General features: G+C 39.9%; 3 protein-coding genes across 3 annotated transcripts in view; 1 reads left to right on the top strand and 2 right to left on the bottom strand.

Moving 5' to 3' along the window:
- LOC112841789 (rhotekin) overlaps nt 1-3235 on the bottom strand; it is a 48348-nt gene extending 45113 nt beyond the window's left edge. The window contains exon 1 of the mRNA XM_025896879.1: nt 3125-3235. Coding sequence (XP_025752664.1) covers nt 3125-3235 — 111 coding nt within the window. The remainder of the gene's footprint in view (nt 1-3124) is intronic.
- Nucleotides 3236-7269: 4034 nt separating this feature from the next.
- On the bottom strand, nt 7270-13372 carry smn1 (survival of motor neuron 1, telomeric). The gene is made up of 8 exons (XM_003452615.5): nt 13242-13372; nt 12448-12519; nt 12248-12367; nt 10385-10576; nt 9656-9832; nt 7936-8010; nt 7659-7766; nt 7270-7421 (listed from the first exon to the last, which is right to left on the bottom strand). The coding sequence occupies exons 1-8, from the start codon at nt 13287-13289 to the stop codon at nt 7365-7367; spliced, it is 849 nt and encodes a 282-aa protein (XP_003452663.1). The 5' UTR covers nt 13290-13372; the 3' UTR covers nt 7270-7364.
- Nucleotides 13373-13396: 24 nt separating this feature from the next.
- Nucleotides 13397-18495, top strand: hspb11 (heat shock protein, alpha-crystallin-related, b11). The gene is made up of 5 exons (XM_005457476.4): nt 13397-13612; nt 15699-15805; nt 17371-17439; nt 17523-17566; nt 17660-18495. The coding sequence occupies exons 1-5, from the start codon at nt 13521-13523 to the stop codon at nt 17750-17752; spliced, it is 405 nt and encodes a 134-aa protein (XP_005457533.1). The 5' UTR covers nt 13397-13520; the 3' UTR covers nt 17753-18495.
- Nucleotides 18496-19089: the final 594 nt, after the last annotated feature.

Genomic DNA, 19089 nt, shown 5'->3' with positions numbered 1-19089 from the left:
GTATTAGCCACAGCGCTGTGGACCAGTGTGGTCCATCCTTGACTTAAACATGACATGAAGGCAGAGCAATGAAATAGTGGACATTCCACCACCACCTCCATAATAACTGCACTATCCCAATCTCCCACTGCATGGCTGGCTGGCTTCAGCTGAAAGAACAGAGCTGGTGAGGATGGAGACAGTGTGTGTGTTTGTGTTTTTGTGTGTGTGTAGACTGTGTACAGATACACTGGTGGCCTTGTGGATCAGAGTGAGAAAGCAGATGTGCTCTTTGCTCCCACTGAGCAGGCAGGCAAAGGATCGACGAGACGGCTGCAGTGTGGACATCTGTACAAATCACTTGTTCGCTTTCTCACTCTTCCAGCTTGTGGCCATATTACCCTGTCAATTTGTGATACAAAAACAGCAGAATGCCTCGGCTCTGTGCCGCAGAAGACGCGGAGAGAGAACACTGCAAGACAGCCAGCCAGGACTTTTATGTTTCGATAATGTGGAGACACTCGAATTACATTCAGGCAGCATAAAAAAAGCTTGCCGTGGATGTAATATATCTAATACATCTAAATGTCGAGCAGAGCCTGGCAATATTTTAAACATTTGAATATTTTATTTGCATAACTGATTGCACTACTTAAACAATTTATGGAAATCACCAACGTCTGCCACTGGAGTTTTTTCATGCTAACAATATTAAATTACACGACATTCTGTTTTATAAAATCATGCTCTTGGCGTTATTTGCCTCCAGCACAATAGCACACACTCATCGTGCTGGTGAGTGCTTCCTTTTTACGCCATTTAAAGGATAAAAAATATCCAATGCAAATTCATAATTGCACTCCTGTATATCTGATGCAATATAAGGGCCTGGATTTGATAAATGGTGTGTGCGTTTCATTTGTTGATAACATGTCATTGACTTAGAAAAATTCGACACAGGCCACCTTCGCACGCACACATTTACATAAGAGAAGCGAGTGCTGGCACATTGGCACAAACGTGATACTCCCTGGCACTGTGAAAACAGGGTGCTTTCACAGCGCTTCATTGAAATGCCACAGATTGGTTCCACGGTGGCACAGAGAGAGCCTCGTAACATTGGGAGCCAGAGGAAGGTCCCAAGTTCCTGAAAGAGGATCATTAGCATTGGCAACAAAGGCAGAGACACAAATTACTCTTGTATGAGAACCAGTGGAAAGCAGATTACAGAGTTAAGGAAGTGATCATTGTTGTCGTTGTGAAAAGAAAGGAAGTCTTTACCCTGATAAATAACTAATACAGAGACCGAGGGGAAGTAATGAGAATTAGAGGTGGAATATTTATGAAGCTAGCTTTGAGGCTGGTGTTGCTAGTCATTTCTTATCAGTACTTCAACTGTTTTTGGTTTAATTTCGCCAAAAAATAGACAAAACACTACAAAAATAGGTAAACACTAACCTTCACTAAAGCCCACTGGCCAAATTAATGATTACTATGTAATAAGGTTAATAACACCTGCTCTGCACACTGAAAAGACTGTGCTATTTCCTCATTTCTCTTATAACAGTGCCTTTGAGAATGTTTGTTTATGCAATTTGTAAGCTCCTTTTTTTATTTAATGTCTGATCTTCAGCTCGCACCACCTGATAGAAACCAGACAAGACATGAGATCATCCCCTCCTGTCTGTGAAGCTGTACAGACTTAACCACATTAACACCGCTGCACATCCAGCGAGTGTAACTGGGCCGTGCAAGCCTGTGTGCCAGATATAATATGGACAGGCTCCTCAGACGCCGGATCCGAGTAAATCTGACTGCGGATCAATACGATGCAGTGTGCCTCACCTTCCAGGGGTTAGTAGTGTTTTCTTGTGACATGAATTATAAACAACAGGTCAACATACAGTTGTCTGACAATGTTTATGCCTGCACACGGTTATAAAGCAAGTGAGATTCTGGGATGTAGGAGAGAGCAAATCAATACCCTGCCTTGATCATTTGCTATATTGCACCATTAACATTCCTTATGTATCCTCTTACATCTGGGCCTCCCCCTCTTCTTGCCCACACACACTGTTTCACACGTACACATCCCCCTGTCTTACTCCTGTCTGGCAAAACAAAATCCCAATCCTCAGCTTCCAGACCTGCAGATACATCTCATATGTGAGCGTACTTTTAATTTAACAGATCCAAAAACAACCAGAAAGTGCTTTTGACTAAAAGCAGTTTAAAATTAACATGCAAACTAATGAGGGCTCACAGGGAAGTGTGCATGTCTGGAAGGGAGTGCAAAGAGAGGTGCACCGAGGCAAGACTTCCACCCAAACACTATTAAAGTGGATCGTGAGTAAAAATAATTAGAGGTAAGTTTGGAAGTCACTTCTAAGCCTGCCTGCTTTACTGACAAACAGTGGCTAATATGAAGCAGATGCTGACATGGGCGATTTGTAAGCAGGAAGAGGGAAAACATGCAGGAAGAATTGCAGTTCTAATCCAGTGACAAACAGCTGAGGGGGGGAAAACACAGGACTACAGCTTTGACCTAGTTCCCAACTTATTATTGAGGATGTATTGCCCAGCAGTCAAAAGTGAAACATTTAAAAAGAATTAAAAGTGAGTTGCTTTGAGAAAGTTTGCAGATAAAATGTCAGAGAGATGTGTAATGATTTAATAATGTAATACATTTAATGAAAGAAAAAGAAAAGCATCTGAAGGTTCAAGCATCATAACCAAAACTGCGCAATACAAGGCTGAACCTCTCGGGGATATTAAAGCCAACATCATTGGAGAAGTTACCATAGAGACACGTTAAAGTCTCTGCGGGTACATTATTAGTTTTTATTTAGAGTCGGGTAAAGTGGTTTGGAAATGCTGCAATTAGAAGTTTAATTTGGAGACGTGAGCGCAGCAGCAGCAGCAGCTCTCCTGTGCAATTTAATTAAGTTTTTTTTTGTGTGTGCCGAGCAAAGCAGGCTACACTCTCGCATTCAGAGCAAGATTAAAAGTCTACCAGATATTTTGGTTTGTAGAGGGAGTGAGATCAGTCGAAGTTGTAAACAGAACATTTCTCTTCAGTGTGTGTGCGTGTTTGTGTGTGTGTTTGAGACGGCTGCGATAAGAGAATCGGAGAATCAGAGTCTACCTGGGATGTGTCCAGGAAAACGCTCTTTCTGAACTTCCCCCGCCGTATCTCCATTTCAAGGGCAGAGCCGCGGGCAACGGTGGCTCTCGCTGTTTGATTTCGGCAAAACATCGTTTCTGCTTTCTGGCAACTTCAGTCAGGGCAAGTCCCGTGTAGAGCGTTTTAGTTCAACTTGAATGGAGCGCAAAGCGTAAGGAGCCGCTTCGAAAACTGCCGAACAACCAAAGCGCACAAGAACCAGGTTGGCATAAAAAAACAAAAAAGCCCACAAAAATTTAGGCAACCACCCCAAACACCGGCGCTCCTTCTGATGTGAGAGGCTGAAGCAGGTCTTCTGGCAGGAAAAGAGCGATTGAAGGGTCTTCCTTGTCAGCAGTTTCCCAGTTTTCTCAGCACTGTCCCGAGTGCGTCCAGCAGTGACACAGTGACACCCCATGTGGTACAGCTGACTGAGACCTAACTTTGCCCTGCTCTGCATCCAGAGACCTCTACTGGTGATGAATGGCAGAGACTCACTATTGCACTCCGAAAACCCTGTTGCAGGCCCACTTTTTTTCTTTTTCACTGAAGCGAATACTTGGAAACTCTTTCACAACACAAACTATTCAAGCATTAAGGTGTAGCATGCACCATAAAATAAATTACATATAAGCAAATAAATAAATAAGAAGGGAAAAAAGTCCAATTAGCCTTTATTTTGAGAGCTTTGTCTGCTTTTCCAGTGTTTCCTAGGCATTGTTGTCAAAGTGTAGCACATTGCTATCCTTAATCCCAATTGCATACATATTTTACTAAGCTAAAGTTTCTCTGATGTATTAATTGCTCGTGTTCACATCACTGTGATGACAATGAAAATCGGTTTTATCGGCAGCTTTAGTTGGCAGCTGAAGGCTTTCGTAGCCACTCATAAAAGGAGGCTATAAGGATCTTTTTAAACATAATGTTTATAACAGTCATTATGTGCTCCTCTGGAATTCTCTTTTCCCTAATATCAATAATGCAGCCACTTTACGGGGCTGTAAAGATAGGGGTATGGACTTTACTTTCATGATAAGACGTTTTATTTATGAGCATCTGCAACAGAGCATGACGACCCAGCAAGAACGCGAATCATAATTTGTGACTCTGCTGGAGCTTCTGGGTCAGAAGGTAATCGAGGATCTTTCTCACTGACACCGAGGTCACGTCCACGAAAAGAGACAGAGGCCTTCATCCAGTTCAAAAGCATAAGAAAATAAGAAAATAAATCAGATACGCATCCCTTGGGGTTACTGCATGAACCGGTTGCCTTTGTTGCAGGTCATCAGCACAAATGTCTGATACTTTGCACGTCTTGTCCGAATGCTTCAAATTCAAAAATCCTTTTCTTGTTCTGCTTTCTTTGATAAATTGAGCAGTTTACTTGTGATATTTCAGCTATTCAAGGCAAAAGAGAAGTCTGGGCTTTGTCAGTTATCCATTTTCTGCAGACCCATATTTCAAATACTCCTTTATGCAAAAAAAGATACTCAAAAGTTAAAAAGCCTTTGGCTGGAAATCAGTTCAGAAAAATAAAGTCTTAGTCAGGAATCAGTGTGAGTCAGTGCTGGCTGTAATGATCTTATTATTTGCAGGATAACTACTTTCATATATAATATGTAATTACCTTGGTATCATATATTGCTGTTTTTTTAAAATAATTATTTGTTTTGTTGACTTCTGTCTGAATCATAAACAGCTGTCTGTCTGCCAATATTTAAATATTAATTTTGTGATTGTTTGCAGGCACTGTATGTAAATATGTAAATAGCGCCGCTTTTATGATTCTCCGTCACAGCCACTTTACTCAGGTTGGTACGCAGCCCTCACCGAGACTTTAAATCTGTGATTTAGCACACAGAGCTGAGTCTTACCAGTTCTGCTTAATAGTGCAAATTTATATTTAACTGTGTCAACAAACATTTTGTTGCGTTTGGTGTTAATGGTGTTTGTGCCACTATTTTCAAGATGTAATGTTGACTGCAGTGAATGTTTGGTGCTCTATCTTTGTGGAAAAAGGGAAAGGGGTTAGCACAGCTCCTGTTTCTCTAAAAATCCCCCAAAGTCTCTTATCTAAAAGAAGGTTGTTTGTTGATGTTGGGAGCTTGGGTAAATAGCTAAAGGCACTGTAACTCATGCAGCAATGCGATCTCACTTGGATGTCTGTCTGTTTCCTAGAAGGATCTATGTGAAATGCAGATTATGTTTACATGCCTCATGTAGTCTGGTCAGTAGGAGGTAGACAGTCACAGAGGGGAGCGGTGCTTTCCCAAGCAAGGTCTGACCCCCTTTCAACTCCTCACTGGGCTCCACTGAGCCCTTTGGGCAGCTCAGTTTGCTGCAGAGTCAGGCAAGCAATGGGCTTATGTGCAAGCCTCGCCGTGGCAGATTTTAGACCCATCTGTGGGGAAAAGATATGTCTGGTTTATCACCCCTCATTTATAGTGCATATTCTATTTGTAAATCCCACAAACTACATTTTCTCCTGTTACCGTCCCTCTTTCTTCTCCTGTTCTCTCTCTTTTGCCCCCGCACATGCACACAAAACAGCAAAAAAAAAAGAAAAAAGAAAAAAAAGACTGCTGCAGTGAGAATCAAATACAGCAGTAAACACTGGCAGTCACAGTGGGCAATAAAATGCCGACCACAGCCAGTACACAAACAAAGAGACTGCTCTTCTGTCAAGCAATGACTATGGAGCAGCTGGAGGAAGATCACATGGTATAAAAAAAAATGAAAAAAAGCCAGGAGACAATCATGCTGTTACAACCTATCACAAAACCATATTCTGTTGAACCCTCTCTCGCTCTCTCACACACAAATCGCTCACCACTTCAGAAAGAATGAGCATAAAGTAGAGGAAATATAGGAAATATGTTCATGAAATGAATGCAGGACAGCTTCAGCAGCATGATTGTGGCTGTTGCCACTGTAATTGCATGTGGTTTTCTATATTCTAAATATAAAAATGAACAAAGTATCTGCAACCACCGTCCCATTTCCTCCTCTGTTCCTACACTATTAAACCTCAAACATTCCAGCATAGTTTTCAGGACATCGGAAAGAAAGTCGCGAGCAGACCCTGAGTTGTCATTATGCAAAATATTAGAGCCAAGAAAGTAATATGCCTAATTTGTGGCAAAATGGAGTTTTGAAATCTAGGTGTTCCTACTGGAAATATCTCCCGAAGAATTTGTCAAGTGCAAAAGGCATTAAAAAGAAAAATTGGCACACTAAAGAAATTGCATTAGAACTGCTTCAGTCCTCGAAACATAAGCCTTTTATTAAATATTCCCTCATTTGATGTTGATTGTGTTGGAGAGCGCCCACAGGTCCAAAATATTCCAAAGGTGTTAATTGGGTGATTGTTAAGGCTGTAGCATGTTACTATATATTGATCCACACCGTGACGCCTCCATAGGTTTTTGCCTCAATTTGTCTGTATCTGTCAGTGGTCTTAATGTCTCAGTACTTTTCTCTAATCAATCTTTATCTGCACGACTAGTTCACTGTAATACTGTCTGTAGCTGAAACTGTGCCTTCTATCACCCTGAAATATGCGTCTATGTGATGCGAGCTGAAAAAGATTATGATGGATGTGATTCTATATCGGGCTGTGGACGAGGGAACACCTCAGGGAAAATGGGGAGCTCGTATCCAAGGAACATATTGGAAAGACTCTCTGAATTAACAGTGTGGAAATCACCAGAGGGACTAAACACAAGACTGAAGTCTGGGTTGGAATCGAATTCTAAGGATGGCAAGTGTACAGTATACAGACTAATGGTTGCATAAAATGTTCCTTTGTATGGCCATTGTTTTGTACAGGACTAAAAAACAGTCGATTATGTATTCATGCCACATTTTCCTATAAATACATTACACCAGTCTGACTTCTACTGGACAATATTTGCCATTACAGCCATATGCTATTGAGTTCATCACATACACACACGTAATATCCAGTAATCCTTTGTTTTTTTTTTGCCATTCTGTAAAATCAATTAGAAAATATGTATTTTTTAAAGTGATAAAGTGGCTCTTATTAAGCAATTACACTGTACAAAAAAGTAATTTATACAGTCTTTTCTAGCATAATTTAAACTATATCCAAAAACAGGTACCCGCTGTGTTCTCATAGTCTTTATTTCATCTATTTACAAAGAATACAAAACTTTCTTCCATCACTTCATATGAACAAACAGACATAACAAGCAGGGCTTCATTTGTGATGCTGTTTTGTCCAGTTGGAAGCTTCTTTGCGCCCTTGTTTCAGCCCCTATGAAAACACAATAACCCCCAAAAGATTACTCATTTTATGAATCCATGACTTTTACATATACCTAAAAATCTGAAAGGAAAAATAAAGCAACTTAACCAAAAAGGCAAAGGAAAAGCATCAACATTACCATAAACAAGTGACTACTATTTACAGCATAACAAAAGGTGAGGTATGTACAAGCTCCAAATCCATGTTATAACCTCCCAAAAAGCCAGCAGGGCTCTGTGCACGTACCAGATAGTATCCTGTGTGATATCCACTCATATACCAGGAGATGAGCATGCTGCCCAAGGCTTCATCATCCACCATGTCAGGGCTCATCGGTGGAGGTGGAGGAACCATCTAAGGCATCAACAGCAGAGCGAATGTTCAGGATGCAGGTGTTTAACATTGCCATTTGTTAGACCCTAAACATGTTATATCCTAAACTGTATCTACATTTAACCTGCTGTATAGTAAACATTTAAATACCCTTTAGCTTTGCTAAGGGTAAAAATTGATCCCAACTCACCGGTGGACCAAAAGGCATCATGGGAGGCCATGGAGGAGGTACAGGCCCGTGACTACCAGATCGCTTGCTGCTCCCCTGATGCAAGACAAAAGACACAAAGGTGGAAATCAACAGCTTGTAATATCATTACCACATAAAGTACCCAAGATAACGAGAGAGGCTTGAAACTATTTTCATTAGGGAAGCTTATCTAAACTGAAGTAAGCGCAATCTGATGTCTTTCAATTCTTTTACTCAAAATAACTTTTTTTTCAACATGGACATAAATATCATGGAAATATTAGGCTTTAATTGATATCTTTGATCTTTGCTTTGTGAGGCAAAATGATTGCACATTGTTAAGCCTGGGGAGCTGAGACTAGCCAGATAGAGGTGAGGTGGTGGTAGCGGTGATTATTAATAAATCCACTCCAACTGTTAATGCAAGGGGGCTAGAAAAAAAAGAAAGGGCAAGGTGCATGGCCTTTTAGCTTTGGTTAGTGTCTGCCTAGGTGGTAGCTTTTCTGTGCCAAGGAAGGTTAGTTCGACAACACTAACTGGATTGATCAATACCAACGCAACATCGGACAAGACAGGAATGCTTACTGTAAGCATGTCTAAATGAATGCAAATTCAAAGATAATCACAAAGTGCAGGCTTGTCATGAAACAGAAGCTGCTTAAACAACATTGTCACAGTCCAAAGTTAGTGAGGTTTTACAGAGTTATGGACCAAGTGGCTGGTGTCCAACATCAAAACTTTCGAGCTCAAATAAAGTTTGTTGCTTCCCACGTGAAAATATAAAGCACTAAATCTTGACACAGTCATTTTTAAAAAAAGCTGAGACACTTAAACCTCATCATGATTGTTACGCATGGTGGTGGCAGCATCATGCTCTGAGGCTGATCTACTGCCAGTTAAGTTAATATAAGTTAATGAACGAGAAGGACTTTCCAGAATTCTTCATCATAAGCTGAAAACATCAGATAGATGTTTGAAACCTGGAAACAGTTGTGTCGTTTTGCAGGACGATGATCAAACACTCATTAAAGTTGGATAAAACACAAAGCTCAGTGTAAAAATAAGGCATTTGAAATAAAATTGAAATAACAACCATATAAAAAAGTGAAATGTGCTTAGTAAGAGCTGTGCCAGAAGACCATAAATTCAAGAGTTTAACTTTTAACGTTTAACATTTAAGCAAATTTGTTGATGATCTGTATTTATAACTCTGATGCTTTTTGATTTCAAGTCCAAGATTAGTTAAAACTTTTTTCTTTTTAATATCCATCATTATTGCAAGCATTAGTCCCCACAGTTCCAGGAAAGCACTAAAAGGCACAAGTTCATGTCCATAATAAGTGTATGTATGCTTTTAAACTGAACAGTCAGCACGTAGAGGCTCAAACAAGGCTTAAGATAATGTACAATATTTTTTAAAACACATTATTTCTTTTCTGCTCTTTACAGTTGGGTCCACAAAAAGAAGTTGGGCCTATTACAATCCAGTCCTGCAATAAATGTTCATATTCTATCTTTATTGTTCAGATTACAAACACTTTGCTCACATTTCATCTTTCTGACTACAACAAACATTCAACCTCCTATCGGGAATTTAATTAACACCTGAAACTGATTTAATCACAATTTAAAAACAAAAATAAGAGGAGTAGTATGCATGAAAGTAATTTTGTTGTTAGACTAATAATGAATCAGCTCCCTAAAGAGCCTTTCTTCTTACCTGTCTGAAAGCACGCATGGGAGGTGGTACTGGAGGAAATCCAGGAAAACCAGGAGCCCACATAGGAGGTGATTCTTTGTGGGTCTTGGACTTGTGGCCCTTATTAGGTGACTGTTTGTGCTGGTTTGGAGTAGCTGACCTGTCACTCTCCTCTGTTGAAGATTCTACTTCATGCACCTATGGATAGCAAAGACATACTGCTTTGATCTTTCTCCCCATTTTCATATCATTGGGAACAAATACAGAGAAATCCATAAACCTATCTGAATTTGTTTGGGAAGCAGTAAGAAATGATCCAGACAAAAGCAGAAAGAGCTAACCCATCCATCCATACTTGGTCCTAAGTTTTAATAGACTGAGAAAGCAATCTGTTAATCGGCAGTGATTTCCATGACTCACCATTTGATAAATATTGGGTGGAGTAATTAATAATAATTTCATATTTTTTGGTCTTTGACGCCAACTGCCGAAATTTCGACTGTTATATTCATTAAGTTGTGGCCTATTAAAAAACCCAAATGACAATGGATTGCTTGCCAATTATTTAAGCCTGATTTGGTCACAATGTTAGTTTTGTTATTTTAAAATTCATGATGTGCATATGTGAATAATGAAGGTAAAAACTATGTGCAAATTGTGTCAGGGAACAATACTACCATTTTCTAATAACTGAATTGTTATTTGTATTGTGCTGCTGTTATGTGAATGCATTTATTTGCACTAGTTTACCTTGGTATTTGATTCCTCATCACCCTCCGAAAACTCTGACAGCAGGTCTTCAAGATTCTGCTCCTCCTCGTTGCCATAGCCTGTATAAACAACTATACAAGTGCCTCTCTTCTTGTCTATGGAGGCAATCGTGGCTGCATAGAGCTGGCCATCCTCGGACCAGTAAGCACTGCATGAGTCCCCAACCTGCCACTGTGACACAACATAAACTGTAATTAAAGTGAAAGCGTCAACATGTGTAAACAACGCTGTTTTTGAATGTCTCAGAATTACCAACAGGGTACAGTTGTGGTCAGAAAAAATACTCATCATGGGCATGAATGTCATGGTAACATGGTGCAGAAGAGGTGCACAAGTTTAAATTAAATTTCTATGGGATCAAAAGTATACATAAGGCATATACACATATACTCCGAATAACGCGTTAAATGTCCCTGAGCAAGTCGCGCCTCCACCAGATGGCTTTTGGTAACCATCAACAAGCTTCTGGTGTATTTCTGGTTAAATATTTGATCATTCTTCTCGCCAGAACTAATAGAGTTCATTTAAATTTGTTGGCTTCCAGCACAAACCCAGGTTTTAAGCAAAGTCCACAAATTTTAATGGGGGTGAGGTCGGGCTTTGGGAAGGTAATTCCAAAAGCTTAATGTTAGCCTGCTTTATCCATTCTAAATCCAGTTTTGATGTGTGTTTGGGAACAATGTCCTGTTGGAACAGTTTTCCAATGACTGATTTGAGGTGAAATTATGTTTCAAAGCCTAATATTTACTGCTCCAAACATACTTCTTGTCATTGTGGACAAATAGCTACACCTTTGTCTTGTCTGATCGTAAAACTTTTCTACAGAAGACATTTGGCTTGTCCATGTGGGCTGCTGCAAATTTCAGGCAGGCTTGAAAATCTTTTGGTGCAGGTGCTTCTTTCTTGGTTGGCACCCTTCCACTTCACAGTGATGCAAAACTGGCTTCACTGTGTACAGTGACACTGATGCTGCAGCAGTTTCCAGTTCATGGCAGACTTGAGCCTCAGCGGTTCCTGGGTTGTTCCTGAACATCCTAACCAATTTCCTTTAATCTGAGGATGTAACAGATTGGGTCTTCTTTGAGACCTTGGATAAGAGGTCACGTGTGCAAGTAACTGTTACTTGCTTACAATTGTTTAAACTGATTATCTTAAAATCTGAAGTTGTTTAGGGACAGCTCCAAGACCATCCCAACCCGTATAAATGTACGATTCTCCTTCTTAGACCTTCATAGAATAGCCTGGCGTTTCCTATTGTAACAAGCACTGGTCAATCCAATAACTGCTGCCATGCAAATCCTATTTATGATGGCAGAGAAACTATTAGATTTAGTCAATCATGATCACTAATGACAAGTTAACAGGCCTTGCCAAGTTCTAAGTCATTGTTGAACCTTCAGCACCACTTACTAAAATATTTAAGTGAATGTATGTATATATTTGAGCCCGTATTTATACTTTTCACCCTGTGTGGATTAGAGAAAATCCACCTCCCAAAAATTTGTTGTCCACCAAATTCTTGATTTTAAAACCCATTTAGGATGTATGCTGTGCAATCACTCCACAAAGTAAAAAGAACAGTTAAAAGAAATTATTAAAATCCTCAAATTATGATGACATTCATGCCTGTGATAAGTGTAGTTAAACTTCTGACCATAACTGTAGAAACTGTAAATGAAAGACACATTTCGACCACTGATTTGAAACACAGAATCTAAACTGACTTATGTTAAAATGTACTCTCCAGTTTGATACCTCTGACAACTTTGTAAACATCATGTGTAAATATTTAACACCTTTTCCCCTTCAAATGTATCTGTAGCTTTAGTTCCAGTTCCTCACCTCTTTTTCTGGTGGTGCATTGTTTCTTTTCCTACTCTGGTTCTTCTTGTTGTTCTTGCGTTTCTTTCCTGGTTGGTTTTTCTTTGAGACTTGTGGCTCATCTTCACCCTTAAGGGCAGTCTAATACGCAAATCAGGAAGAGACTTTAAAGTCACAAACAACATTTCACATTCACACATACTGCAATAATCCCAAGTTACCTTGAAAGATGCAACTGCCTTGTCATAAGCCTTTATCAGTGCGGTGTCATCCCAGATGTCTGAATCATCACTCTGGAAGAGAACAACAAATTTGGAGTCTTTACAAAACGAACATGTATTTTTGATGGGTATACATAAATAATGGCTAAACATTAAGTGATTTAAAAATAATAAATAATACCTGCAAACCAGATGACATTTGCAGCCAATATTTATTTGTTGTGTCAAAATAATTCACTAAATAGTAAAAGATGGTGTGCTGAAGAGCAGAAAGACATTAAAACACTTAATTTATGATGAATAATTAATCAATTTCTTTCGTGGAAAAAGGATAAACAACACACAAAAAGACGAGCACATTAAATGTTGCTGAATTATTATTATTATTTTTAAATCAGTCTTAAATCCACAATTATAATGAAGCATCTTACAAGCAGTGCATGCAAAAACAGAGTCAGGATGCAAAGGATCTTAGGGTTATTGTACAGTACACCTTTGTCTCCTGTAAACTGTTGCAACTCAACCTAAAACTACTTTGTAAAGCATTTTTTGTAACGTTTATCCACAACGGTATATTCCAATAAAGCCACGTTTTGTTTATTGAAGAACATCTGGTATATTGTTTATTTCCGGCTTGACTTCTTTTATTCCTTTTCTCATATCTTAAGTTAGCCTAACTCAACGTTGGTTTGTAGCTTTTAGCTATATAGCTCACCGCCTCAAACAACTGCACAGACAGCATAGAAGCGTCATATAAGTCATGTTCCTCCGCTTAATAGTGCATTATAACTCGCCTGTCCAGTTCCGCGCGTAAAAAGCACTTCTTCGCATCCGTTCGCCATGTGAACAATTGCTATATCCAGTGCTAGCCGCTAACTCCTAAACATCTAACTAGCAGCGTGCGTCGGAAATTGTGACGTACAACATTGCGACGTCTATATCTTGCGACGCAGTGGTTGGCTTGGCAACGGCAATTGACGACTTTCCCCCCTTAAGAATCTGTAAACAAGCATTTGTTGTGTCCTGTTATAGAAAAACCAGAAAGCCTCGGAGACTATAACCTTTTCTGTGCGATGATTGAGTCCTCTTTAACTTCTTTAGGTGCGAAAGTTGTCCTCGCTGCATCCAGCGATGAAAATCACCCACCAGAAAGCATTATCGACGGGTGAGTGCTGGTTCTTAAGCCGTGGTTATCTCAGCAGTTTTATCTTTGTCAATTTTCATATATTCATTTAAACAAAACGAAACAAATTATGTGATTTTGCTACAAGTTGCTACTAAAAGGTGCCTGAAGATGCAACTTAAAATTGCTTCTTTGCTAAGCTGTCTGTTGTGTTGACATAACACTGGTTCGTCCCTTTAAAGTCAAAACTTTATTGTCATCTCTGCTAAATACAGTTCAGTACATAGAGAGACGAGACGACGAGGCTCCAGTTCCATAAAGTGCAAAAGAACAACAAGAAATGTAGGAAGAGTAAGAATAGAAAGAATAAATATATATACACTTTGAGACTGAGGTAAGGGGAGTAAATATACACTTTGAGGTAAAAGGGTTAATAACAGTCTAAAATTTACATTTTACAATTGATATTTAAGTGGTTTAAAATGACCAACGTAGCAGCTTTACAGTTTACACTGTGAAATAAAGGGACTAACATGAGGAGGATTCCTGAGAGTAGGACTGTCCATAGAGCAGCATCTGTATTTACAAAGGCAGTGGTATGTGGAGTCCGGTAGAGTCAGTTAGTGGTTTGTGTGGGTGTGTGTGATGGGGTGGAGTGGGGGAGCTGGTAGTGAGTTCAGGAGTTTGATGGTTTGTGGGAAAAAGCTGTCTCGCAGTCTGGAGGATGCTGCGATAGCGTCTGCCGGATGAGAGGAGGGAAAAGAGTCCGTGTGAGGGGTGTGAGGGGTCACGCACGATGCAGGAGGCCTTACTGATGCAGCGTTTGTGAAAGATGTCCTGTAGCAGAGGGAGAGATGTTCCAATGATCTTTGCAGCTGCTTTGACGATCAGATGTAGCTGGCTGAGGTCACCGACTTTGCAGTTTCCAAACCACACGGGGATGCAGGTGTTCAGAACACTCTCTATGGCGCCCCTGTAGAACATGGTGAGGGTGGGACCAGGGAGGTTAGCCCGCTTCAGGCGTCTCAGGAATTGGAGGCGCTGCTGGGCCTTTTTGGTGATGGAGGTGGTGTTGGTGGTCCAGGTGAGGTTGTCTGAGATGTGAACTCCCAGGAACCTGGTGCTGTTAACAGTCTCTACTGTGGAACCGTTGATGCTGAGTGGTGTGTGAGTGGAGCGAGTCTTCCTGAAGTCGATGATCATCTCCTTGGTTTTGTCCACATTCAGTGACAGGTTGTTTTCACTGCACCAGAACGCCAGCTGCTGAACCTCATCTTTGTGCACTGACTCGTCGTTGCTGCTGATGAGTCCAACCACGGGTGTGTAGTCGGTGAACTTGATGATGTGGTTAGAGCTGTGTAGGGCAGTCCAGTCGTGTGTCAGGAGGGTGAACAACAGAGGGCTGAGAACACAGCCCTGAGGAGCTCCTGTGCTCAGCCTGATGGTGCTGGAGATGTTGTCGCCGATTCAGACGGACTGAGGCCTCTCTGACAGGAAATCTAGTATCCAGTTGCAGAGAGAGGTGCTCAGCAGCATGAACAGCATTCTGACATAGTTGTCTTTCTTGCCCAGGTGGGAGAGGGAGAGGTGAAGTGCAGTGGAAATAGCATCCTTGGTCGACCTGTTTGGCCAGTATGCAAACTGTGGCGGGTCCAGTGAGCAGGGGAGGTTGCTCTACCGGGATGATGATGGTGGACTTGAAGCACGCTGGGATGATCATCAGGCTCAGTGATGAGTTGAAGATGTCTCTGTAGTCATCGGCCAGCTGATCAGCGGAGTATCTCAGCACGCGTTCCACGTTGTGGAAGTGGCTCTGGATCTTTTGTGCATGTGCACGCTTTGCTTGTCGGATGGCGCGAGAGAGATTTAGGTGTCTTGAATTACGTGCTGTATTTTTTGCTTGAATGAGTCACATGATTGTGCAAATGACTGGAAAAGCAGTAGGACTATTGCTTTAGCTAACATTTTTGATATTTCCGGAAAGTCTGGCTACATGGCAGCAAAATAGGAAGAAGATTTTTTGCGCAATATTGTATATCTGCACAACAAAAGTTGATATCAAAATGTGATTTAAACAGATCTCATCAATGGTAAAATGTCATGATTTTCTGTCTTTCTTATCACTCAGAAACACTAAAACGTTTTGGATGTCCACTGGGATGTTTCCTCAAGAGTTCATCATTCACTTCCCTGAACCTACAAACATTGGCACTGTGACAGTGGACAGCTACAATGGTATGGAGGCTGTGTGCACCTTAGGGCAAACATGCATGTCCAGTTCTATAAACGTTGGGTCCATCTGTAAAATTTGATGAACTGAATTTCCAAATACTTTTCCACCTTACCTCAGTCAATTTTAAATGAGCCAACATTTCTGGATCGTGTTCATGTATGGCCTTTACTTTGCGTGATGGAGCTTTAACCTGAGTTGAATGGATGGTAGATTGAATTGTAGTAACAGACCGGAAGTGTTCCTAAAATCATGCAGTGATTTCTATGACATAATCATGCCTGTTTTTCAGTGCTGCCTGAGGGCCTAAAGATCAAGGGTATCCATCTGTTTTCAGCCTGTATTTATTTGTCCCTTGCGCACAGAGATTTCTTCAGATGTCCTGAATCTTTTTAAACAGAGATATTCTTTTTATACCCAGTCATGTTATTGACCTGTTGCCCGTTAACCTGACTGGCTACAAAATGTTCCTCTGTCTCTTTTTAGTATCACTTGCTGTTCCAAGCTTTTGTTGGCTCCGTCCCAACTTTTTTTGAGATGTATTTCTGCCATCAAATTCAAAATGACCTTGTGTTTTTTTCTCAGTTTAAATATCTGATGTGTTTTCTGTGTTCTTTTGTGAAAAAATGAGGGTTTATGAGATTTGCAAATCAATGTATTCATCTTTTATTTACATTTTACACAGCATTCCACAATCCCAGCTTTGTTTAAAATTGGGATTGTATTTTGTGTGGATTGTATGCACCCCGCTGAAGTAAACAGGCATTAAAATGATTTCATATAGAACAGCTTGAAAAAACACTTTTTGTACCCACGTAGTATTGCAGATTAGCTGCTCTTCAAGGGAATTATGAGCGCCTTTCTCAAAGGTTTATGTCATGCTTTTTAAAGTAATATGTGGGATAACAAATTCTTCGTGGTGTTAATGTAGAAATTGACCTTTTCTTTTCAGCCAACTACAGGATATTTGCATTTATAATTTGCTGATATACGCATGAATCCATTTTTGTCATTATTGTTTCCGCTCCTTCGGAGCCCCCAAAGTTTTAATCAGTACTGCACACTCAGGTGATGTGTTTTATCTCTCCACTGCTAATATTCAATACCAAGCAGCGGTATTGGTTGGGGGTTAGGGTTCTTTCTGATGGCTCTTCCATGCAGACATAATCACCCCTTCATGAAACCTTCCAGCAGCTCATTTGCAGTCATGATGTTTCTGCAGTTTATTTGAAAAATTTCTTGGACTTCCTGAGCTTTACATGGCCTCAACAGCCCCCCTTAAGTTCCTGTCATAATATGTCAATAAAACTGTAATTAAGTAGCTCAGAAAAAGGAAAGCTGATTAATCTGTCAAACACTGGACAATAAATGACTGGGTGGTCATTTAAAGGAAGAGAAACGTCTCAAGGATGTGGTGTAACATTGTTCCATATTTAAAATTCTTATTGATAAATATTGTTTTCTAGACATATTTATTTTCTTTAAAGTTTGTATCTATATCTCGTGTTATTTCATGGTTTCTTTCCAATTTTTAATATCTCCTGCTGATTTCTTTTTAATTGTTTTACAGTGAAGCACCTGAAAATAGAAAAAAACACCTCACAAAATGCTTCTCAATTTGAGCCTGTTGCAGAGAAAGGTAATGAGGACATCCAGTCAAAGTATTAGTTTGCACCGTTCACAGTGTTTTTAACGGGGATTAACAAACTCTTTGCCTTGCAGAGTTTGAAAGTACAGAGGGACATCTTCAGTCGAATGCTATAACAGTAGGTTCAAATGGAAATGTAAAGTAAATGTAAAATGAACAAGTTTAATAAGAGTTAATAAAGCCATGACTTGTCTTTGTTTTTCTCTTTCAGCTAAATGGCTGCAGTGCCACCCACCTTCGTTTCATCATCACCGCAGGATATGATCACTTTGTCTCAGTTCACAGAGTCAGTGTAAAAAATTAACGCACATAATTAAAATTAATGTGTGTATAACATTTACGAGGTGTGATCATAAACTTATGCAGCGAAACCCATAAAAATCAAAAACCATACCTTATTTAAATTTGGCCTGACTTGAATTTAATTTTGGTTACACATTTGGTTTAGCCTAGATTGTACTCAGTTGGGAACTTGGATAGCTGGAAACCCAAGAGCTGAGTAGTTATTCCTGTTATACTTCTTTAACAAGTCTGTGTGGTCACGAGAATAAAAAAAAATGGCAGACATTAAAACATCCACACAAACCCTCGTGCTAACCATCTGATGACAAAATTTATGTCACTGGGACCCAAGCAGACCCAAGCAGACCCTAGCGGACTCGTGGATACAGAATGTATAAAGCAGAATTTATTTTTCAGCAGATGTAGCGCGTTTGCAGTCTGGTGATGGCCCATCTACCTGTAGAGAGCTCTGTTGTCAAGTATGTAGTACAGTCTGTAAGCCCCTCTTGCTTGTGTTGTTGTTGGTCAGTCAGCCAGCTGCGAAAAATAGCAAAGTTGTAAAAACAGTGAAAAGTGTCCGCTGCACCGATTGTCTGTAGTTTTTGATCCTTAAAGTTTATTTCATGGTTTCTCCTGTTCCTGTTGAACTCCAACCTATTCTAGCCCACTTCTCAACTAGTCACCACTCAGACAGTACCTCCACATGAAATAGGAGGAAAAGGAGTCAAAACCAGAAACAAATAAAGTTTTTTTTCAACAAAACCATCTTTTCAAACTGCTGCAAGATCTCTCTCTATATGATCTGTGAATTTCTGAGCTTCTGATAGATCATTAAAATGGTGTTAAAAACCTACAAATTGGTTCCCTCAACGCGCCAGGTTATAAAAATTGTCGTATGCTTGCGTTCAGACAGTGCAAGGCAGGTGTAAAGAGGCCCTGAGATGCCTCTGGTTATAGAGCTCCACACTGACTGCTTGAGTGCTGGCTCAGATCCAGAAGTGCACAAAAAGATGACCTTCAGTCATGGATACTGAAATTTGAAGTGAAATCAGGCATACTTTTTATTTTCATGGAAGTTGTGCAACGTTGTGAGCTCATCACATGTATAAAAATAATATGACCATTTCTTTTTTTTCATAAACATATACAGTCAGGTCCATAAATATTTGGACAGAAACAACATTTTTTCTGATTTTGGTTCTGTATATTACCACAATGAATTTTAAATGAAAATACTCTGATGCAGTTGAAGTGCAGACTTTCAGCTTTAATTCATTGCTTAAAAATGTGAGAAACTAAAGTGTTTTTTAAAAACTCAATCTCTTTGTTCCAAGTAGTTGGTCAAATTAAATAACTGAA

This window comes from Oreochromis niloticus, linkage group LG12 (genome assembly GCF_001858045.2).
Source record: "Oreochromis niloticus isolate F11D_XX linkage group LG12, O_niloticus_UMD_NMBU, whole genome shotgun sequence".
Taxonomy (NCBI): domain Eukaryota; kingdom Metazoa; phylum Chordata; class Actinopteri; order Cichliformes; family Cichlidae; genus Oreochromis; species Oreochromis niloticus.
Note: the sequence above shows the minus strand (reverse complement) of the source record. Positions and strands in the feature narration are given on the sequence as shown.